The 17,334-nt window shown below is 48.1% G+C and overlaps 1 protein-coding gene across 2 annotated transcripts in view; it reads right to left on the reverse strand.

The window, feature by feature from the left end:
• PDE8A (phosphodiesterase 8A) overlaps window positions 1–17,334 on the reverse strand; it is a 146,981-nt gene that overhangs the window by 10,879 nt on the left and 118,768 nt on the right. For both annotated transcript variants that reach the window (XM_032342012.1, XM_032342013.1), the window contains 6 exons: window positions 17,283–17,331; window positions 16,929–17,064; window positions 15,270–15,468; window positions 12,462–12,679; window positions 10,979–11,111; window positions 8,247–8,414 (listed from right to left, as the gene is read on the reverse strand). In XM_032342012.1, the coding sequence (XP_032197903.1) occupies window positions 8,247–8,414; window positions 10,979–11,111; window positions 12,462–12,679; window positions 15,270–15,468; window positions 16,929–17,064; window positions 17,283–17,331 (903 nt within the window). The remainder of the gene's footprint in view (window positions 1–8,246; window positions 8,415–10,978; window positions 11,112–12,461; window positions 12,680–15,269; window positions 15,469–16,928; window positions 17,065–17,282; window positions 17,332–17,334) is intronic.

A 17,334-nucleotide genomic window follows, 5' to 3' on the forward strand; every position in this document is an offset into this window, starting at 1 on the left:
TCCATTTCTGTCTTTGTATGCATCTGTTCCTTATATTTTGTGTCTTTTGTGGACTGCACGTAGTTGGTTTAAAAAAAATCCAACCTGATGATCTCCTATTTAATTAGCGTTTAGTCCACTAACATTTAATGTTAAGTCTTGGTGTGATTAGTGGTAGAGCTCGCATTTTACCTTTTTTCCCCTTGTTTGTTTCCTGTTTCTCCTTTCTGCCACTTTTGTCTATTTTAATATATCTTAGCGTTCCATTATAATGCCTACTAACTTTTAAACAACACAAGGTGCTCTACAGATTACCCTATATATCCTTGACTTTTCAGTCTATTGAGCTAATTTTTATAACTAGCGCTTCATGTACGGTGTAAAAACCTTGCTCTCATGTACTTTTCCTTTTGCCCTATCCTTTATACATACTCTACAATGCAATATTACGACTTGCTTAAAATAGTCCTATGTATTGGGACGCCTGGGTGGTTCAGTTGGTTAAGCAGCTGCCTTCGGCTCAGGTCATGATCCCAGCGTCCTGGGATCGAGTCCCACATCGGGCTCCTTGCTCGGCAGGGAGCCTGCTTCTCCCTCTGCCTCTGCCTGCCATTCTGTCTGCCTGTGCTCGCTCTCTCCCTCTCTCTCTGATAAATAAATAAAATCTTAAAAAAAAAAGTCCTATGTATTTAGAGAAATTAAGAGAAAAAAACCCTTGTAGTTACTGCTTTATATAATATATAATATTATATATATTATATATTTATATATTTACCATTTTATAAAGTGTTTCTTTTTCTTTCTTTTTTTAAGGGGCTTGAACTCATGACCCTGATACCAAGATCTGAGCTGAGATCAACACTCAGACACTTAACTGACTGAGCGGCCCATGCATCCAAAGTGTTTTCTTTTTTAATTGCAGTGTAACTGATATACATGATTCCATCCTTGTTCATATGGTGAAATGCTCAACACAGTAAGTCAATATCCTCCACACATGCAGAATTTTTTTCTTGTGATAAGAATTGTGAAGATCTACTCTCTTAGCAACTTCAAATATACAATACAGTGTTAATTATACAGCCACACTGTACATTGTACTGATTTTACAGCTGGAAGCTTGTACCTTTTGACTCCTTCCATCCATTTCACACACCCCCGCCCCCGCAATGAGTAATCTGTTGTATCTATCAGTTTAAGATTCCAAACATAAGTGAGATCATAGTACTTGTCTTTCTCTGATCTATTTTCACTTAAGATAATGCCCTCAAGGTCCATCCATGTTATCACAAATGGCAAGATTTCTATCTTTCTTTCTTTTTTTTAAAGATTTTATTTATTTATTTATTTATTTATTTATTTATTTAAAAGATTTTATTTATTTGACAGAGAGAGATCACAAGTAGGCAGAGAGGCAGGCAGAGAGAGAGAGAGAGGAGGAAGCAGGCTCCCTGCTAAGCAGAGAGCCCGATGTGGGACTCGATCCCAGGACCCTGAGATCATGACCTGAGCCGAAGGCAGCGGCTTAACCCACTGAGCCACCCAGGCGCCCCTAAGATTTTATTTATTTATTTGACAGACAGATCACGATGTGGGGCTCAATCCCAGGACCCTGAGATCATGACTTACGCTGAAGGCAGAGGCTTAACCGACTGAGCCACCCAGGTGCCCCAAGATTTCATTCTTTTTTAAGGCTAAGTATTACTCCATTATATATACATTGTGTGTGTGTGTGTGTGTGTGTGTGTGTGTGTACACTGCTTTATCCATTCACGTACTGATGGATGCTTGAGTTGCTTCTGTATTTTGGTTATTGTAAATAATGCTGCAGTAAACTGAGAAGTGGATTTATCTTTTCAAATTAGTGTCTTTGATTTTTTTTGGGTAAATACCTAGTACCGGAATGACTGGATCCTATGGTAGTTCTGTTTGTAATTTTCTGAGGGGCCTCCACACTGTTCTCCACAAGGGCGGCACCTGTTTGCGTTCCCACCCACAGCGCAGGGAGTTCCCTTTGCTCCACAGCCTCACCAGCACTTGCCGTGTTCTTCATTGTAGCCGATCTGACAGGTGTGAGGTGATGCCTCCCTGCAGTTCGGACCTGCATTTCCCTGATGAGTCATGCGGAGAATCTCTTCTGTGTCTCTTCGTCGTCTGGAGGTCTTTGGAGAAATGTTCATTCGTGTCTTCTGCCCATTTTTAAATTGGATTAGTTTTTTTCCTTGATGTTGAGCTATACAGCTTTTTAAAAATATATTCTGGATATTAACTCTTTATGGGAGGTCATTTGCAAATAGTCTCTCCCATTCCATAGGTTGTCTTTTATTGTTTCCTTTGCTGCGCGGAAGCTTTTAATTTTGAGTAGTCCCAATAGTATATTTTGTTTGTTTCGTAGGACACATACCTAGAAGAATGTTAATAGCTGATGTCAGAGAAATTACTGCCTGGACGCTCTTCTAGGATTTTTATGGCTTTAACTCTCACGTTTAGATCTTTAACCTCTTTCGGGTTTACTTTTGTGTGTGGTTTAAGCAGTGGTCTAATTGAATTCTTTTGCACGTAGCGTTCTTTTTTTACCAGCACTAATTGTTGAAGAGACTTTTTCCCATTGCTTATTCTTGCCTCCTTTGTTGAAGATTGACTGTATAGGTTTGGGTTTATTTCTGGTTCCCAATTCTGTTCTATTGATCTATGTGTCTCTTTTTGTCCTAGTACTATACTGTTTCAATTACTGTAGCTTTGTAGTGTATCTTGAAATCTGCGGTTGTGATATCTCCCAGTTTTGTTCTTCTTTTTCAAGACTGCTTTGGCTACTCTGGGTATTTTATGGTTCCAGACACATTGTAGGCTTATTTGTCTAGTTCTGTGAGCAATGCTGCTGGTACTTTGATAGGGGCTGCATTAAGTCCATGGATTGCTTTGGGTAGTGTGGACATTGTAACAATAGTCTCTATACGCAAGAGCATGAAATACTTCTCCATTTGTGTTATCTTCAATTTCTTACATCAGTTTTCTGTAGCCTTCCGAATACAGGTTTCTCATCTCTTTGGTTAACTTTGTTCCTGGTATTTTAATACTTTTGGTGTAACTGTAAATAAGATTTTCTTAATTTCTCTCTTTGCTACTTCACTATTTAGGGTACAGAATCACAACGGATTTCTCTACATTGACTTTGTATCCAGTGACCTTACTGAATTCATTTATCATGTCTAGTTTTTTTTTTTTAATAAAGATTTTATTTATTAGAGAAAGCATAAGAGGGGGAGAGGGTCAGAGGGAGAAGCAGACTCCCCACTGAGCAAGGAGCCTGATGCGGGGACCACATCGATCCTAGGACCACAGGATCATGACCTGAGCCAAAGGCAGATGCTTAGCCAACTGAGCCACCCATGCGCCCTGAGTGGAGTCTTTTTAAAAAGATCTTATTTTAGAGAGACAGCAAGAGAGAGCATGAGCAGCGGGGAGAGGGAGAAGCAGCCAGGACCCTGGTATCATGACCTGAGCTACCCAGGCCCCCTTGGCGGAGTCTTAAGGGTTTTCTGTATGTAGTATAATGTCATCTGCAGATAGTGAAAGTTTTTAGTTACTTCCCACCAATCTGGATGCCTTTTATTTCTTCATCTTGTCTGTTTGTTGTGGCTAGGACTCCTGGTTATGTCGAATTAAAGTGGTTAGAGTGGACACCCTTGTCTTATTCCTGATCTTAGGGGAAAAGCTTTTAGTTTTTCACCACTTAGTATGAAGTTGGTTCTGTGTTTGTTTTTTTTAAAGATTTACTTATTTGAGAGAGAGACTGAGCACAAGTGGGAGAGGCAGAGGGAGAGGGGGAGAGACTCCAGGAGACTTAGTGCTCAGTGCGGAGCTGTGATGTGGGGCTTGATCTCACGACCCTGAGATCGTGACCTAAGCCCAAACCAAGAGTTGGACGCTTTACCAACTGACCGTCCAGGAGCCCCAGCTGTGGAGTTTTCATAGATGGCCTTATTATGTTGAGGTTTGTTCCCTCTAAACCTTTGCAAAGGGTTTTTAATCATGAACGGATGTTGTACTTTGCTGAATGCTTTTTCTGCATCTACTGAAACGATCATATGGTTTTTATTTTTTCTCTTTTGGACGTGATCTATCACACTGATCGATTTGCAAATATGGAATCACCCTTGTATCCCAGGAATAAGTCCTACTTGATGGTGGTGAATTAATTTTTTAATATATTGTTAGATTTCACTTGCTAATATTTTATTGAGGGTTTTTGCATCTATGTTCATTGAGATACTGACCTACAGTTCTTTTTCTTTGTAGTGTCTGTATCTAGTTTTGGTATCAGGGTAATACTGGCCTCAAAGAATGAATTGCTTTCTTTCCTCTTCTATTTTTGGAATAGTTTGGGAAGAATGGATATTTGTTCTTCTTGAAATGTTCGGGAGAATTCACCTGTGAAGCTGTCTGACCTGGACTGCTGTTTTTTCAGAATTCAATTTAATTGCTGGTCATTGGTCTGTTAAAATTTTCTATTTTTCCTGGTTTAGTCATGGGAGGCTTTGTGTGTCTAGGAACTTACCTATTTTTTCTAGATTGTCCAGTCTGTCGGCATGTAATTTTTTGTAAGAGTCTCATAATGCTTTATACTATGTATATTATGGATCTGCGGCATTGGTTGGTATTTCTCTTTTATTTCTGATTTCACGTACTTTTTTTTTTTTTTTTTTTTTTTTTTTAGAGAGTGGGTAGAGGGGAGGTAAAGGGAGAAGCAGACTCCCCGCTGAGCAGGGAGCCTGACGTGGGGCTCGATCCCAGGACCCCAGAGATCATGACCTGAGCCGAAGGCAGACACTCAGTGGGGTGAGCCGCCCAGGTGCCCCCTCTCTAATGAGCCTGGCTAACAGGCTGTTGATCTTTTCAAAGAACCTGATTCCACTGAGAGGTTTTATTGGTTTTTGTTTCTATTTTGTTCGTTTCTGCTCTAATCTTTACTATTTCCTTTCTTCTGCTGGTTTGGGGTTTTGTTTTTTCTTTTTTCTCTTGCTCCTTCAGAGGTAAGGTTAGGTTGCGATTTTTCTTGGTTCCTGGGGCAGGCCTGTATTGCTATAAACTTTCCTCCTAGAGCAAATTTTGGTGCATCCCAAAGATTTTGGTTCATTGTGTTTCACTTTCATTTGTCTCCATGTATTGTTATTTCCTCTTTGATTTCCTGGTTGGCCCAGTCATCGTTCAGTAGCGTGTCAGTCAACCTCCGTGTATTTGTTCTTTCCCCAAGTATCTCCTGTGGTTGACTTCCAGTGTCATTGCTTTGTGAGTTGGAAAAAAGATGCACGGTTTTATTTCAATTCTTTGAGTTTTTTGGTCTAATATGTGATCTATCCTGGAGAATGTTCCATGTGCACTTGAACACATATTGTTTTAGGATGTTCTTGATATATTGGTCATGGATCGGCCTGGTCTAATGCGTCATTTACAGCCATTGTTTTTTTTTTTAAAGATTTTATTTATTTATTTGACAGAGAGAAATCACAAGTAGATGGAGAGGCAGGCAGAGAGAGAGAGGGAAGCAGGCTCTCTGCTGAGCAGGGAGCCCGATGCGGGACTCGATCCCAGGACCCTGAGATCATGACCTGAGCCGAAGGCAGCGGCTTAACCCACTGAGCCACCCAGGCGCCCTACAGCCATTGTTTTATTGCTGATTTTCATGTGGATGATGGATCATTGCTGTAAGTGCAAGGTCAAGTCCTCTACTATTACTGTATTACCACTGATTATTTCCTTTACATTTGTTAATTAGCTTCTTTACATTCCCACAATTTGGTGCACAAATAGTTACAATCGTTATAGCTTGTTGGATTGTTTCCTTTATGACTCTGTACTATCCTGTTTCTTATCACAGTCTTCTGTTTTAAAGTCTATTTTGTCTTACACAAGTATGGCTACCCTGGCTTTCTGTCCACACCTATTTGCATGATAAATGCTTTTCCATCTCTTCACTCAGTCTGTGTATCTTTAGGTCTGAAATGAATCTGCTGGAGCAGCATGTAGATGGGTCTTAATTTTTTATCTCATCTGCCACCCTTTGTCTTCTCATTGCTTAGTCCATTTACATTCAAAATAATTGTTGATAGGTATGCATTCGTGGCCATTTTGTTGTTGTTTTGCAATTTTTCTGTTCCTTTCTTCCCTTGTTCTCTTCTCCCACATTAATTGCCTTTCCTTTTTTTTTTTTTTTTTTGCTTATTACAAGTTTCTGATTTGTCGTTACCATTAGGTTATATATAACACATTATGCATACAGAATTCTTTATTAAATTTTTATTCCTCTTGTCCCTAAATTTTAGGTAGATGTTGTCACACTAAATATCCTTTTATTTTGTGGAATCCACTGACGGATTTTTGTAGATATACTTAATATTACTGCTCTTGTGTTTCCTACTTTTCTGACTCCTGCTTATGGTCTTTCCTTTCTAATCAAGGAATCCCCTTTCGCGTTTCTTGTAGAGCTGCTTTAACGGTCATGAATTCTTTTGTGGGTCTGGGAAAGTCTTTACCTCTGCTTCTATTCTGAGTAGCAGCCTTGCCGGATATTCTGGTTGCAGGTTTTTTCCCTTTCAGCACTATGAATGTATGATGCCACACCCCTGTGGCCTACAAATTTTCTGCTGAAAAATCAACTGGTAGCCTTTCGGGGGTTCCCTTTTATATAACCGTTTTCTTTTGCTGCTGTGAAAATGCTCTTCGTGGCATTTTAATTACTGTGTGTCTTGGTATGGGCATCCTTCAGTTGATTTTGCTGGGGCCTTTCTCTGCCTCCTGGATCTGGATTTCTTTCTTTTTCTTAAAAGATTTTATTTATTTATTTGACAGAGATCACAAGTAGGCAGAGAGCCTGATGCAGGGCTGCATCCCAGGACCCTGAGATCATGACCTGAGCCGAAGGCAGAGGCTTAACCCACTGAGCCACCCAGGCGCCCCTGGATCTGGATTTCTGTTTCCTTCCCCAGATTTAGGAAGTTTTTCTGCTATTTCTACAAAGAAATTTTCTGGCCCCTTTTCTTTCTCTTCTGGGTCCCCATGAAATGCTTATTATACTTGATGGTGTCACTGAGTTCCCTCCGCTTATTCTCAATAGTTTTATTTTTTTATCCCTCTTGATCCAGCTTGACTGCTTGCCATGACTCTGTTCTCCAGGTCACTGATCTGCTCTTCCTCTTTTTATTCCCTTTAGTGAATTTTTAATTTTAGTTACTGAGTCATCACTGGTTGGTTCTTTGTTTCTCTTTGCTGAGGGTTTGCCTGAGGGCGCCCACTCTTTTCTCAAGTCCAGTTAGTATCTTTATTGCCCTTACTTTAAATTCTCCATCAAGCTTGTTATCCTCTTTTCCACTTAGATCTCTTGTTAGGATTCTGTCATGTTCTTTCATTTGGGACATGCTCCTCTACCTCCTCATTTTGTCTCTGTGTTTGGAAATTCAGCTACGTCTCTGCTCTTAAAAGCAGTGGCCGTGCAGTACTGGTACACAAGAACCTGGTGCTGTGGGGTATCTCCTGGGGGTGCTGCTGTGTTTGCCTTCAGTCCAGGCGTCTGAAATGGTGCTCTCTGCCTGTTGTGGGCAGAGTTTGGTCTACGTTGGGAGTGGGTCTGTCCGGGGCTTGAGCTGGGTCAGACCACACTACGGCTGAGACCACAGCTGAACTGGTATGTGTGGTTTCCTTTCCCTCTCCCTGGGGCAGGAGTCACTTTGGGGTGGTGCCACCCAGGTACCCCTAAGCCCACTGATTTTTTCAAGTTCCGGGTTATAAGCCCCACTGAGTGTAAGAAGTTAAATCTCTGTTTTTCAAAGCCAAGTGTTATGGGGATTTGTCTTCCTGGTGTGGGGTCTGCTCCCCTCTGTCTGCTGTGTCCCTCCCTACCCTCTCGGATGTGGCACGTACGTATATGCTTTCAATAAATCTGCAAAACTTCTAGCCATTGTATTTTTTTTTTCTGCCCTACAAGAATTTTTTCTACCCAGAGAGAATATGAATGGCAGACCACAGTGTAAAAGCTGTTAAGAGAAAGTCGTTAGCCCAGGATTCTATAGCCAGTGAAAACATTCTGCCGGAAGTCAGGCAAAGGCATTTTCAGATAAGGGAAGCTGACCGAATTACTGGTAGGCCTATAATGCAAGCCGTGCTCCCCAAGGACAGAATTTCACTTAGCTTTCTACTTCCTGGTGGTCAGTCCCTTGCCTCTAATGGTCTTACTGTGTTTCTCAAGGAACTTATAAGAGGCTGCATCTCACCTGAGAAAAGTATTCTTCGGAGATGCGTGCAGCCCACTCAATGCACTGCTCCAGGGGCCGGCAGGGATTGGACACATCCGCGCACTTGATCAGCATCCGCTTAACGAGAGTCCGGTTCTCTGGGGTCCTGAGCATGGTGTTCACGGCTTCTTCGTCTCTAGCCACTTCCTGAAACATGGGAGAATGCGATCAAAGTGGGTTCCCTGGTACCAAGCCCTGTCTTACAGGTGTGGCCCCACACATTGGAAGGCCCTGACCAGAATCGACAAGTGAAATGCTTTATGGACGAGTAAGGAGTATAATCTGAGCCTTGAGCTCAGCCCCTCACTTGACAAAAAGGGAAACTAAGGCCCAGGGAGATCCTAGCGGGACCCGAGTGTAGAGGGTAGCACCGGCGGTTGGTCTTTGTAGCCCTCCCCCTTCCGGGCTCTTCTCTCCTTCCCACTACAGATAGTGAAAAACTTATTTGTTCTAGCTCTACTGCTCTCCCGTGGGACAGGAGCGTTTATTATGCCGCCTTAATAAAAGAAGTGAACTGTAAACATAAAAGGTTTCCCTGCCCTCTCACCAGAAGGGACCTGCAGTGCACCAGGCTCCCCTGCACGACCCAACCCCCACCCAGTCCCGTGAGAGTGGGGATCGTGAGAATTCGCTGTAGCCGAGAATCAGTCTATCAAGACTATCGGATGCAGTGTTACCTAATAATTGTCATTCTCTTCTGATCTTCACTCACAAAAACTTACAGTCGGCATGAAAAGCAGTATCATTTACTATTGTGTTTTACAGATGAGGACACTGGGACCCAGAGAGGCAAAGAGACTTGTCCAGAGCTACCCAGCTAACCCAGGCTAAGAACTTCAGGTCTACCTTTAGTTCTGGGCTCTATCCATAGTATCACATGCTGTCTGGGTTAAAGGAACACCATGGGCATGGATTCTGAACCTGTGGTCTAATGGCCAGGTGACTAAGGCCCCGAAGCAAATTCAGGTTGGAAGAGGGAGCATTAGGGCAAAGAGCATGGTCAGAGATAGCGACCAGCTAGTCGCCTCGTGCTTGCCAGAGAGCTTAGCCATGTGATTTCAGTGAGTAACCACAATGGCCTAAAAAGGCCTGATGGGGGGTGCCTGGGTGGCTCAGTGGGTTAAAGCCTCTGCCTTCGGCTCAGGTCGTGATCTTAGGGTCCTGGTATCGAGCCCCACATCGGGCTCTCTGCTCAGCAGGGAGTCTGCTTCCTCCTCTCTCTCTGCCTACTTGTGATCTCTTATCTATTAAATAAATAAATAAAAATCTTTTAAAAAAAATAAATAAAAATAAAAAGGCCTGATGGGAACAGATATGCCATTAAGATGCCCATCCAGAGCCCAGGCTGCCTGTTCCCCTGGAGAGTGCCACAGTGCACATGGCCAAGGCTGCCTTGATAGGTCCCCTTGCCCCCAGTTTCCCAGCACCAGCCACTTCGTGTTGACCCTTCTCTCTCCAGCTGTGTGACTACGGTTCAGTCCTCGCGCTGTAAACTTTCCTAGGACTCTGTCTCTCCTCTGCCTGCTCACCAGGTTCATTTCCAGTCTCAGAAGTAACCCCAAGTCCTAACGGAGGAGAGCTAGAACAGAATATTCAGCTGGAACCTGGGGCCTACCCCTACCTGGCCCAGAGCAGTAGCCTGGTTGACGTGCTATCCAGGATGGCAGGAGCCACTAAAAGAGGTTGGTGGCGGTGCTGCCGCACTGGAAGACTGTGGGAAGGAAGCGAAGTCAGAAGCAGAGCTGGAGGACAGGGGCAGGAGAAGGAAGCAGAGTTCCCAGTGGGTTTCACATCGGGTTGAAGAGGAACCAGTGTGAAGGGAGTAATAAGCTAGAAAGCCAGGGACAAAGGCCATAACCAGATGAGTTGCAGGAATCAGGTGGGGTCAGAATTTAAGGACCGGTGATCCTGGCCTCACAGGATAAACCACCCCTGTGCCTGGTCAGACTCTTAGGACGGTGACAGGAGGAGAGAGGAGGGCCGTGGAGAAGCCGGGAGCTGGGGCCAAGGTGTTCGGTGGCTGTGGGGTAGGCGGCAGGGCCTCGAAGGAAGGAAGAGGGTTCGTGAAAACAGATGCTGCAGGTGCGGATCTCACCACATCCTCAGGGCCCACCTTGTCCCATGCCCACCTGTCCTGTGCCCTCAGCTTCACTCTGCCCATTCTACAGCCAAGGAAATGGGGAAGCACAACTGGGATGGGGACTCCTGGCTGCTTCCTTGGCTGTGGTCTCCTGCCGGGCCAGAGGTTTCAGGTCGCCCTTGCTGGGCAGTTTTTGTGGACTCCAGGCCTCAAGTCCAGAAATGATGTCCAACAATACTGTCACCCTTGGGACCAAAGTGCAGGGTCTTTCTCAACGCCCACCCCACCCCGCCCCGGCATTATGGAGACCAGCAGGGGAGAGTGGATGCTGCCACAGCAGGTGCACAGCAAGGGTCGAGGGGAGACCTCAAGAGCTCCAACTGACCCCGGAATGCCCAAGGAGGGTGGGGGGGCGAGTGTGAGAATGCGCTTGTGCACGGTCCCCTCCACCTAGAGTTTCCACGTCTACTTTTGGAGGTCTTTTTTCCTGACAAGCTTGTATACTTTTTCAACCACTGGAAATTAAATCCAAGGGACCTACCGGGGAGCCCTTCCACAGCTCATCACCTCTTCCACTCTGTCTCCCCACAATACACGGGGACGAGGGACCCACACCAACTCTCCTCCTTACCCCATCTGCTTCGAGCGCTGCCAGGGGCTTGTTGATGCTGTTGACAAATTTGTTGACGTGCTCGAAGTGCTTTGTCATTTCTGTGGCTAAGACCATGTCGATGATCCCCTGGCGCAGCGTCCGGTAGTCGTTCCTGTTTCAGACGACAAACGAGAGGGAGCTACAGGGGACTCGTTCAGGCCAGACCGATGCTCCTCCCAACAGTCGGTATCCCGGACAGCCCCCGCTGTGCTGAAATTCTGGCGCGGCAGGAAGTCCCGGGGCACACTTGAAAGCAAGATCATTAGCAAGGGGAACCTGAGCGGAGGTTAGAATCACGACTTTACGGTGCGACGTTTGTCCTTCTGGAGCATAAGGCACATAGCTCTTAGAGCAGGAGAACACAGTGGTGTGAACAAGGGCAGATGTCGGTGGCTATGACGAATGCCCCGAGAGGGACCTGGAGATCCAGCACCTGCGGCGCCCAGACGCTGAGAGGGTCGACGGCAAGAGTTGCGTCCCTCTCCCTCCAGCCCTTGTTTCCATTTAGCCATTTTGTGACATTTAGCTCTGTTCAACCCCTTTACTCCGGCCACCCCATCGCTTTCCTGGGACACCACCCAGGTGAGCGGGTCCTGTGTATTATTCCAGAGCTAAGTGATGTCTGTACCAGCAACCATGAATAAAGCCTCCTGCAACTCCAGAACATGGCAAAAAGAGTTCTGTAAAATCAGGAATCTTTTTAAAAATCTCCCTATAAAATGTTTCTTACCAATCCAAATGAATGTCTTCGACCTGGTATTTAGGAAGCCCCTCTCCCAGACCGTGCCGGACACGGAGGATGCGGAGAGGAGTGAAGGGCCGTGGCTAGGGCGGCCGTACGGAGCCTCAGAGTCAAATCACACGTGGGCCAAGTCATGGAAATGATGATTTAAACACATGGTAAGTGCTGTGAAGGAGCCTGGCGCTGAATAACTAGCACGAGGGGTCGGGGAAGGCTTCCTCGAGGTAACACGTGAACACCGACAGCGCCGGGAAGCGTGCGGGCCCAGGAGGGCAGAGTGGAGCGCTCGGAGCAGAGATGGAAGAGGACAGCTACTCTGAGTCTCGAGAAGCTCAAGATGTCAGCTTCGTACTTTGCCATCTTGAAATGTCAAGATATAAAAGAGCTGAACCTTGAAAGCATCGTGCTAGGAGAAAGGAGCCAGTCACAAGAGACCACACATCGGGGGCACTTCTCTTAATTAGGACATGTGTGGAACTGGCCGATCCACGGAGACAGAAGGTGCCTCCGTGGGTGCCTGCGGCTTGGGGGACTGGAGCGGGACCTGGGAAGTGACTGCCAACGAGTCTGAGGTGCTTTCTGGGGAGGCCTAAGTTGACTGGGATGACGGCCGCATAACTGGGACTATCCTGACAGCCACTGCACACGCGGAAGCAGAGAACTCTAGACTATGCGACCCGTACCTCGGGGACCAGCGTGCTCCCCGCCCAGTGCTCTCACCTCTCCATGTTCTTGAAGATATTGCATTTGTCATCTCGGGTGGTCAGCTGGAAGGCCAAGGCCGCATGGTGGCTCTCCAGCACAGCAGTGTCATTATACAAAATGGCCAGCTCGCTTCCAGCATTGCACAGGAACGAGTTGGTTCTCCCGGGGTGGTCCACGTCGTGGATGGTGGCTGCGATGAGGGCCGCGACCTCGTCCACCGGATCTAAAGTTTGCTGCAAAGGAGAGTCCTTTTAGGAACGGGGGCATGGCCCGGGAAGCAGGGAAGCCTTCTGGAGAGCCTTCCTACTCCCCTACCACTTGAAGGGGAAAATATCCCCGATTTCTGAGAAAAGCACAGGGTTAAGCAAATCCTGTGTCCCTACCTCCCCTGAGCAGCAGCTGCATGTTTGTACTTGTAAATTAGGGACCATCACTGATTCCTGGTCTCACACACGTTACACACTTACTGACTCTGAGATGTCATCCGCACATGGGTCACCTCCTCAGCCAGCCTAGCTCTAGACCCATCACAAAAAGTCTGAGATCTTGGCCCCCCGCTGGTGCTCTCTTTGTCAGGATGAGGTCAGCCTTTTGTGAGTTTGGTAAAATTAGCTGGAAGCTCTCCATCATTTTCAAGTCTTTTCAAGGCAGGCGTTTAATGGATTTGCCGCCCAGGCACCTTGTGGGTGACACTTTTTAATTTAACCTTCAGTTACTAAATTCTAGTTTTGTTCTGTGAAGGTTAAAAAATGTACCTATGAAATTCTGACATTTATCATGACATTCGTTGTGTCCTAGAAGCTCATTTTTGGAAATACGCTACGGACACTTGAAGATATATGTATAATCTGTATTTATTTAAATTGAAATTCAGTAGTTTTAACTTTACATTAGTGAACTGTGTATGACTTATAGCTTGATAAATGCTGTTTCAGTTAGTTTCTAAGTGCATATTTGCATGTTATAGTAATTCAAAACAATTATTAAAAAATCGGGCAGTCTTTATATTCTGATCCATATTGACACAGATAGCCCCCAAATTTGTTTTCGTGCTCTGTAACCAGTCCTCTCTGGACTCCCAATTCTGCCTGCAGTGTTGGTCCTGAGCTTTCCTTTTAAAACTAGAGGGAGCAGCGAAATGGCACGTGAAAGACCCAGCTCGTCTAACCGCTGGGGCCCGGACTTCGCTGCTCCGTGTGTCCTTGTGCTGTCACCCTTCATGCTGTCCTCTCCCCCACACTAGTCCCCTGTTGCAGAGGATGAAAGGGGACAAAATGGGAGCAGCAGACGTGTGCCCTCTCTCTGACTGACGGTGGCTCTGTGGGGCTGTCCCCAGATGCCAGGACACCAGGCAATGACACAGTGCCGTCTCCCACATCAAGAGGCCCTGTTCTCAGACATAAAACCCGTGGCTGGATCCTTCTACTCTCGAGTTCTTCTGAAAGTGAAATGACGGCGCCATGGCGCTCCCTGGACCTCTGACCCACTTCGGAAGCGCGTGGATGGAGGAGGCACGAGTATTTCGGAAGATCTGTGCAAGTCCGGCTGCCGCTTTGAAAATCTCTCCAGTGAAATCACTTACGACGTGGAGAGCTTTCTCAGGAACTCGCTTTGGGAGTGGACAGTCCCATTCCACAACGGAAACCTTCCTTCTGTGAAACTCTTCTCATCCCTCTTTTTCTTGCTGCCTCAAAGCTGGGGCTCTAGTTGCCAGACAGTGCCCCGTGGGGGGGGGGGTGCGGTTCCGAGCCAGGTAACCAGCCACCAGTAGGGGCCAGTGGCCCTGCACTGACTCAGTGGAGCAGGACAGACCAGCTGTGCAATGCAGCACCTGGACCAGTTAGCAGAAGTCCGAGTACCCCGACGCAGCCATCCCAGGAGCAGCCCCACGCGAGGGGCACAGGGAAAAGGGGCATCGAGATCAGTACCGGGGCGGGGGGACAGTCCAGGAAGGCTCCCTGGAGAAACAAAGGCTGGGATGGATCCCTGAGGGGCAGCTGGGACACAGGGAGCCTGGAGCAGCCAAGGGAACAGCACAGCCAGGGCAGGAGCGTCGGGAACCGCAGGGTTTAGCGTGGCCTACGAGGGGCCTCGGTGTCAGAAGCCTTGACCAACCCTACTGTTTCCATCCTGCAGGAGGCAGGGAGCTACTGCTGGGAACAGCATGGTCCGCTGTGCTGGAAGCGGTGTGGGGGGGAGTTCCACGGGAGGCCTGGGCAGGAGGGCTCCAATGCTTCCAGGGAGAGGAGAAAGCAGGGCCCTCGCTAGGACAGCAGCAGGAGCGTCACAAGGTGGGCTCCGGGTGACAAGGTCACGGACCTACTGGATGACATGGGCTTGGGTAGAGAACAGAAAATGCTTCCAGGTTTCTGACCTGTGTGTCCTTGGCTGATGGAACTCCAGCCCGGGCCAGCAAGCCCAGGTGGGAGCAGCGCTGGGCGAGGATGAACTTGGCCTCCAACCCCGCTGACACAGAGGGATGGGCTGGGGGTGCCTAAGGTCTGTGGCCTCACGCGGCACCTGCAGACACATTGCTGCCAACTAACCATTCTGGCGGGTTTCCTCCCCAGGGACCCATCCACTGCTCATGCTCTCACCAAAGAACTGGGCTCACGTCATGAGTTAACCCTTCAAATCCGTCATGAGTTAACCCTTCAAATCCGCGAGCCGCAGTGCAGCCTGCTGGCCGACTTCCCAGGGCCGGCGGAGGGGGCAGACAGGTGGGGATCCCCGGGGCACTGCCCCCCCCCAGAGCACCCCGGGGAGGTGGAGGCCCCGGCTGCTGCCCCAGCGCTCCAAGCCCGGTACACCCACACAGCTCACCTTTATCCTCTCTTTGCACAGGAAGTAGGCAGTGGCGTGAAGCACGTCGGCAGAGTGTGTCGAGTTGTGGTAGGGGTTGGAAGAGTGGTAATTGGCTTCAATAACCTGCAACCACGATCGCAGCGTCGTCTCGGAGCAGTTCAAGAATTCACAGATTCCGAAGCGAGCAAACATTTTGAGACCAAGATAAATCAAAGGCCTGCGGAGTAAAACATGCCTGGCCTTAAAACAAAGGAACAGACCAAGTGTGGGGAGCCCTGAAGAGGTTGAGACCCAACCTGCGGAGAGGAGCCAGCCTTCGGTGCGCGTACACGCAGCGAGGGGGGCTCGCCCGAGTGGCGCGGGACGGGGGTGCCCTTTCTCCCAGCAGCTGCCAACGGCGGCCGGCGCCCAGGCCCAGCTCTCCATTCGTGCTCCCCATGGGCTGGGGTGAGGTGTGCTCACCGCCCCCCTTCCTCATTCAGACTTCCGCTTGCACCAGCAGACTCCTCAAAATCAATGTGATGCCAGGCTTGAACCCTAGCGTCGCCCTTGCTCTTGCTGGACCCGTGTTATTGGCCAGAGGTCCTTCTAGAAGCAAGTAGCACTTTCTGAAGGCGGCATGGTCACCTGCCATGGAGCGGTCTCAATAATCTGGAGGGGGGCCCACAGTGTGAGGAGGTCTTCCCTGAGAAGGTGACCCACAGGCCACCAAGTCGCAACCTTCTTTGAGAAGTTACCTCAATCCAGCATCTGGCCTTCAGCTTGGAAGGTCCAGGAACGACTCTACTGAGGCAGGGTCCTGAGGCCAGCAGGCTCACATGGTTTGAACCGACTGACCTGCCGTGGCCTGAATCCCATGAATGCAATGTCACAGCCTGTGGGCCAGGTGCTCAAAGATTCGTTTACTATCCTTTCTAGTGTCCTTGCCCATGTGGGGTACACAGGAACGATATGCCAGGCTAACTCCTGGTGAGCACAAGGGAAGGGCACGGCTGTCTGAGGGACAGTCTCTGGGACAGAGCGGAAGGAGATCTGAAGAGTTAGCTATCCTGTGGCCCAACAGAACACACCTCTCCCGTGGCTGCCCTCTGGGCCTGGCCAGGTTCAGGGCCCCACCACCTGACAAGGCAGCCTTCCCTGTGTGCCAAGTCAACAACACCCCTAGGGCCAACTGCTCTTTTCCAGCTTGGTACAAATCAGAAGGTAAAAATCCAGTCGCACCCCGACTCCCTCTGAGCACACCTGCATCAGGACGACTGGAATTCTGGGTGTGTCTCTGGGACTGTCACCAACACAGCAACTGCGATCTGGGGACAGCTCTTAGCAAATGTGTCTGTGTGTTTCTTACTGAGTTCTAGCCTCTGAGTGGGACTCTGTGCTGCTGCCTCAGCACATCACCGCGTACAGGAAAACTAATACCCATATTTCACAGGAGAAACCTGTGCCACTTGGAGAGGGTAGGTCACCTGCCCTGAATCTGCTGTCTCTGTGGGAGTCGTGACCCGGCTGCCCTCCCTGATCCCACGGAGGCCCAGGCCATCAGGGGCACCCGCTGCCCTGCTCCTCTTTCCAGAACCCCCGCCTCTGACGCTTCGGCTCTGGAAGAACCACACTCCTTGGACGGCTTTCTCCACAGAGGCCCTTGGATCCATGCTGTGTGTCTGCGGGCAGACTCACCTCTTATGTGTGGCGGCCTCCAGTTCAAAAATATCGAAGTCCCAGTACTCCTCGTTCTCCATGGCCCGCGCGATCCGTGGGGGGACGTCGTGAAGGGAGATGGGGGTTATCACACCGCTGGGCAGCTGCTGAAGGCCTACACGGGGACGTGGTTTGGGGACAGAGTTAACAGGCTTTACAGGAATTGCCGCTCCGAGGGCAGCTGCTTCATTCCTGCGGTCTGTAGGACATACTGAGAAACTTGTTGCTAATGAGAAGAACTAACTGAAAACCTGACTGGATAATCTGTTCTCATTATTTCAGTGTCACTATAGTATTAGTAGTGCTCCAGAAAGTTAAGAAGTTAAAACTTACTTTTTGTTGAGAGAACATACTCATTCCCGGACAGTCTTCGCAAACCATCCTG

The sequence above is a fragment of the Mustela erminea genome, chromosome 5 (assembly GCF_009829155.1).
Source record: "Mustela erminea isolate mMusErm1 chromosome 5, mMusErm1.Pri, whole genome shotgun sequence".
Lineage (NCBI taxonomy): Eukaryota > Metazoa > Chordata > Mammalia > Carnivora > Mustelidae > Mustela > Mustela erminea.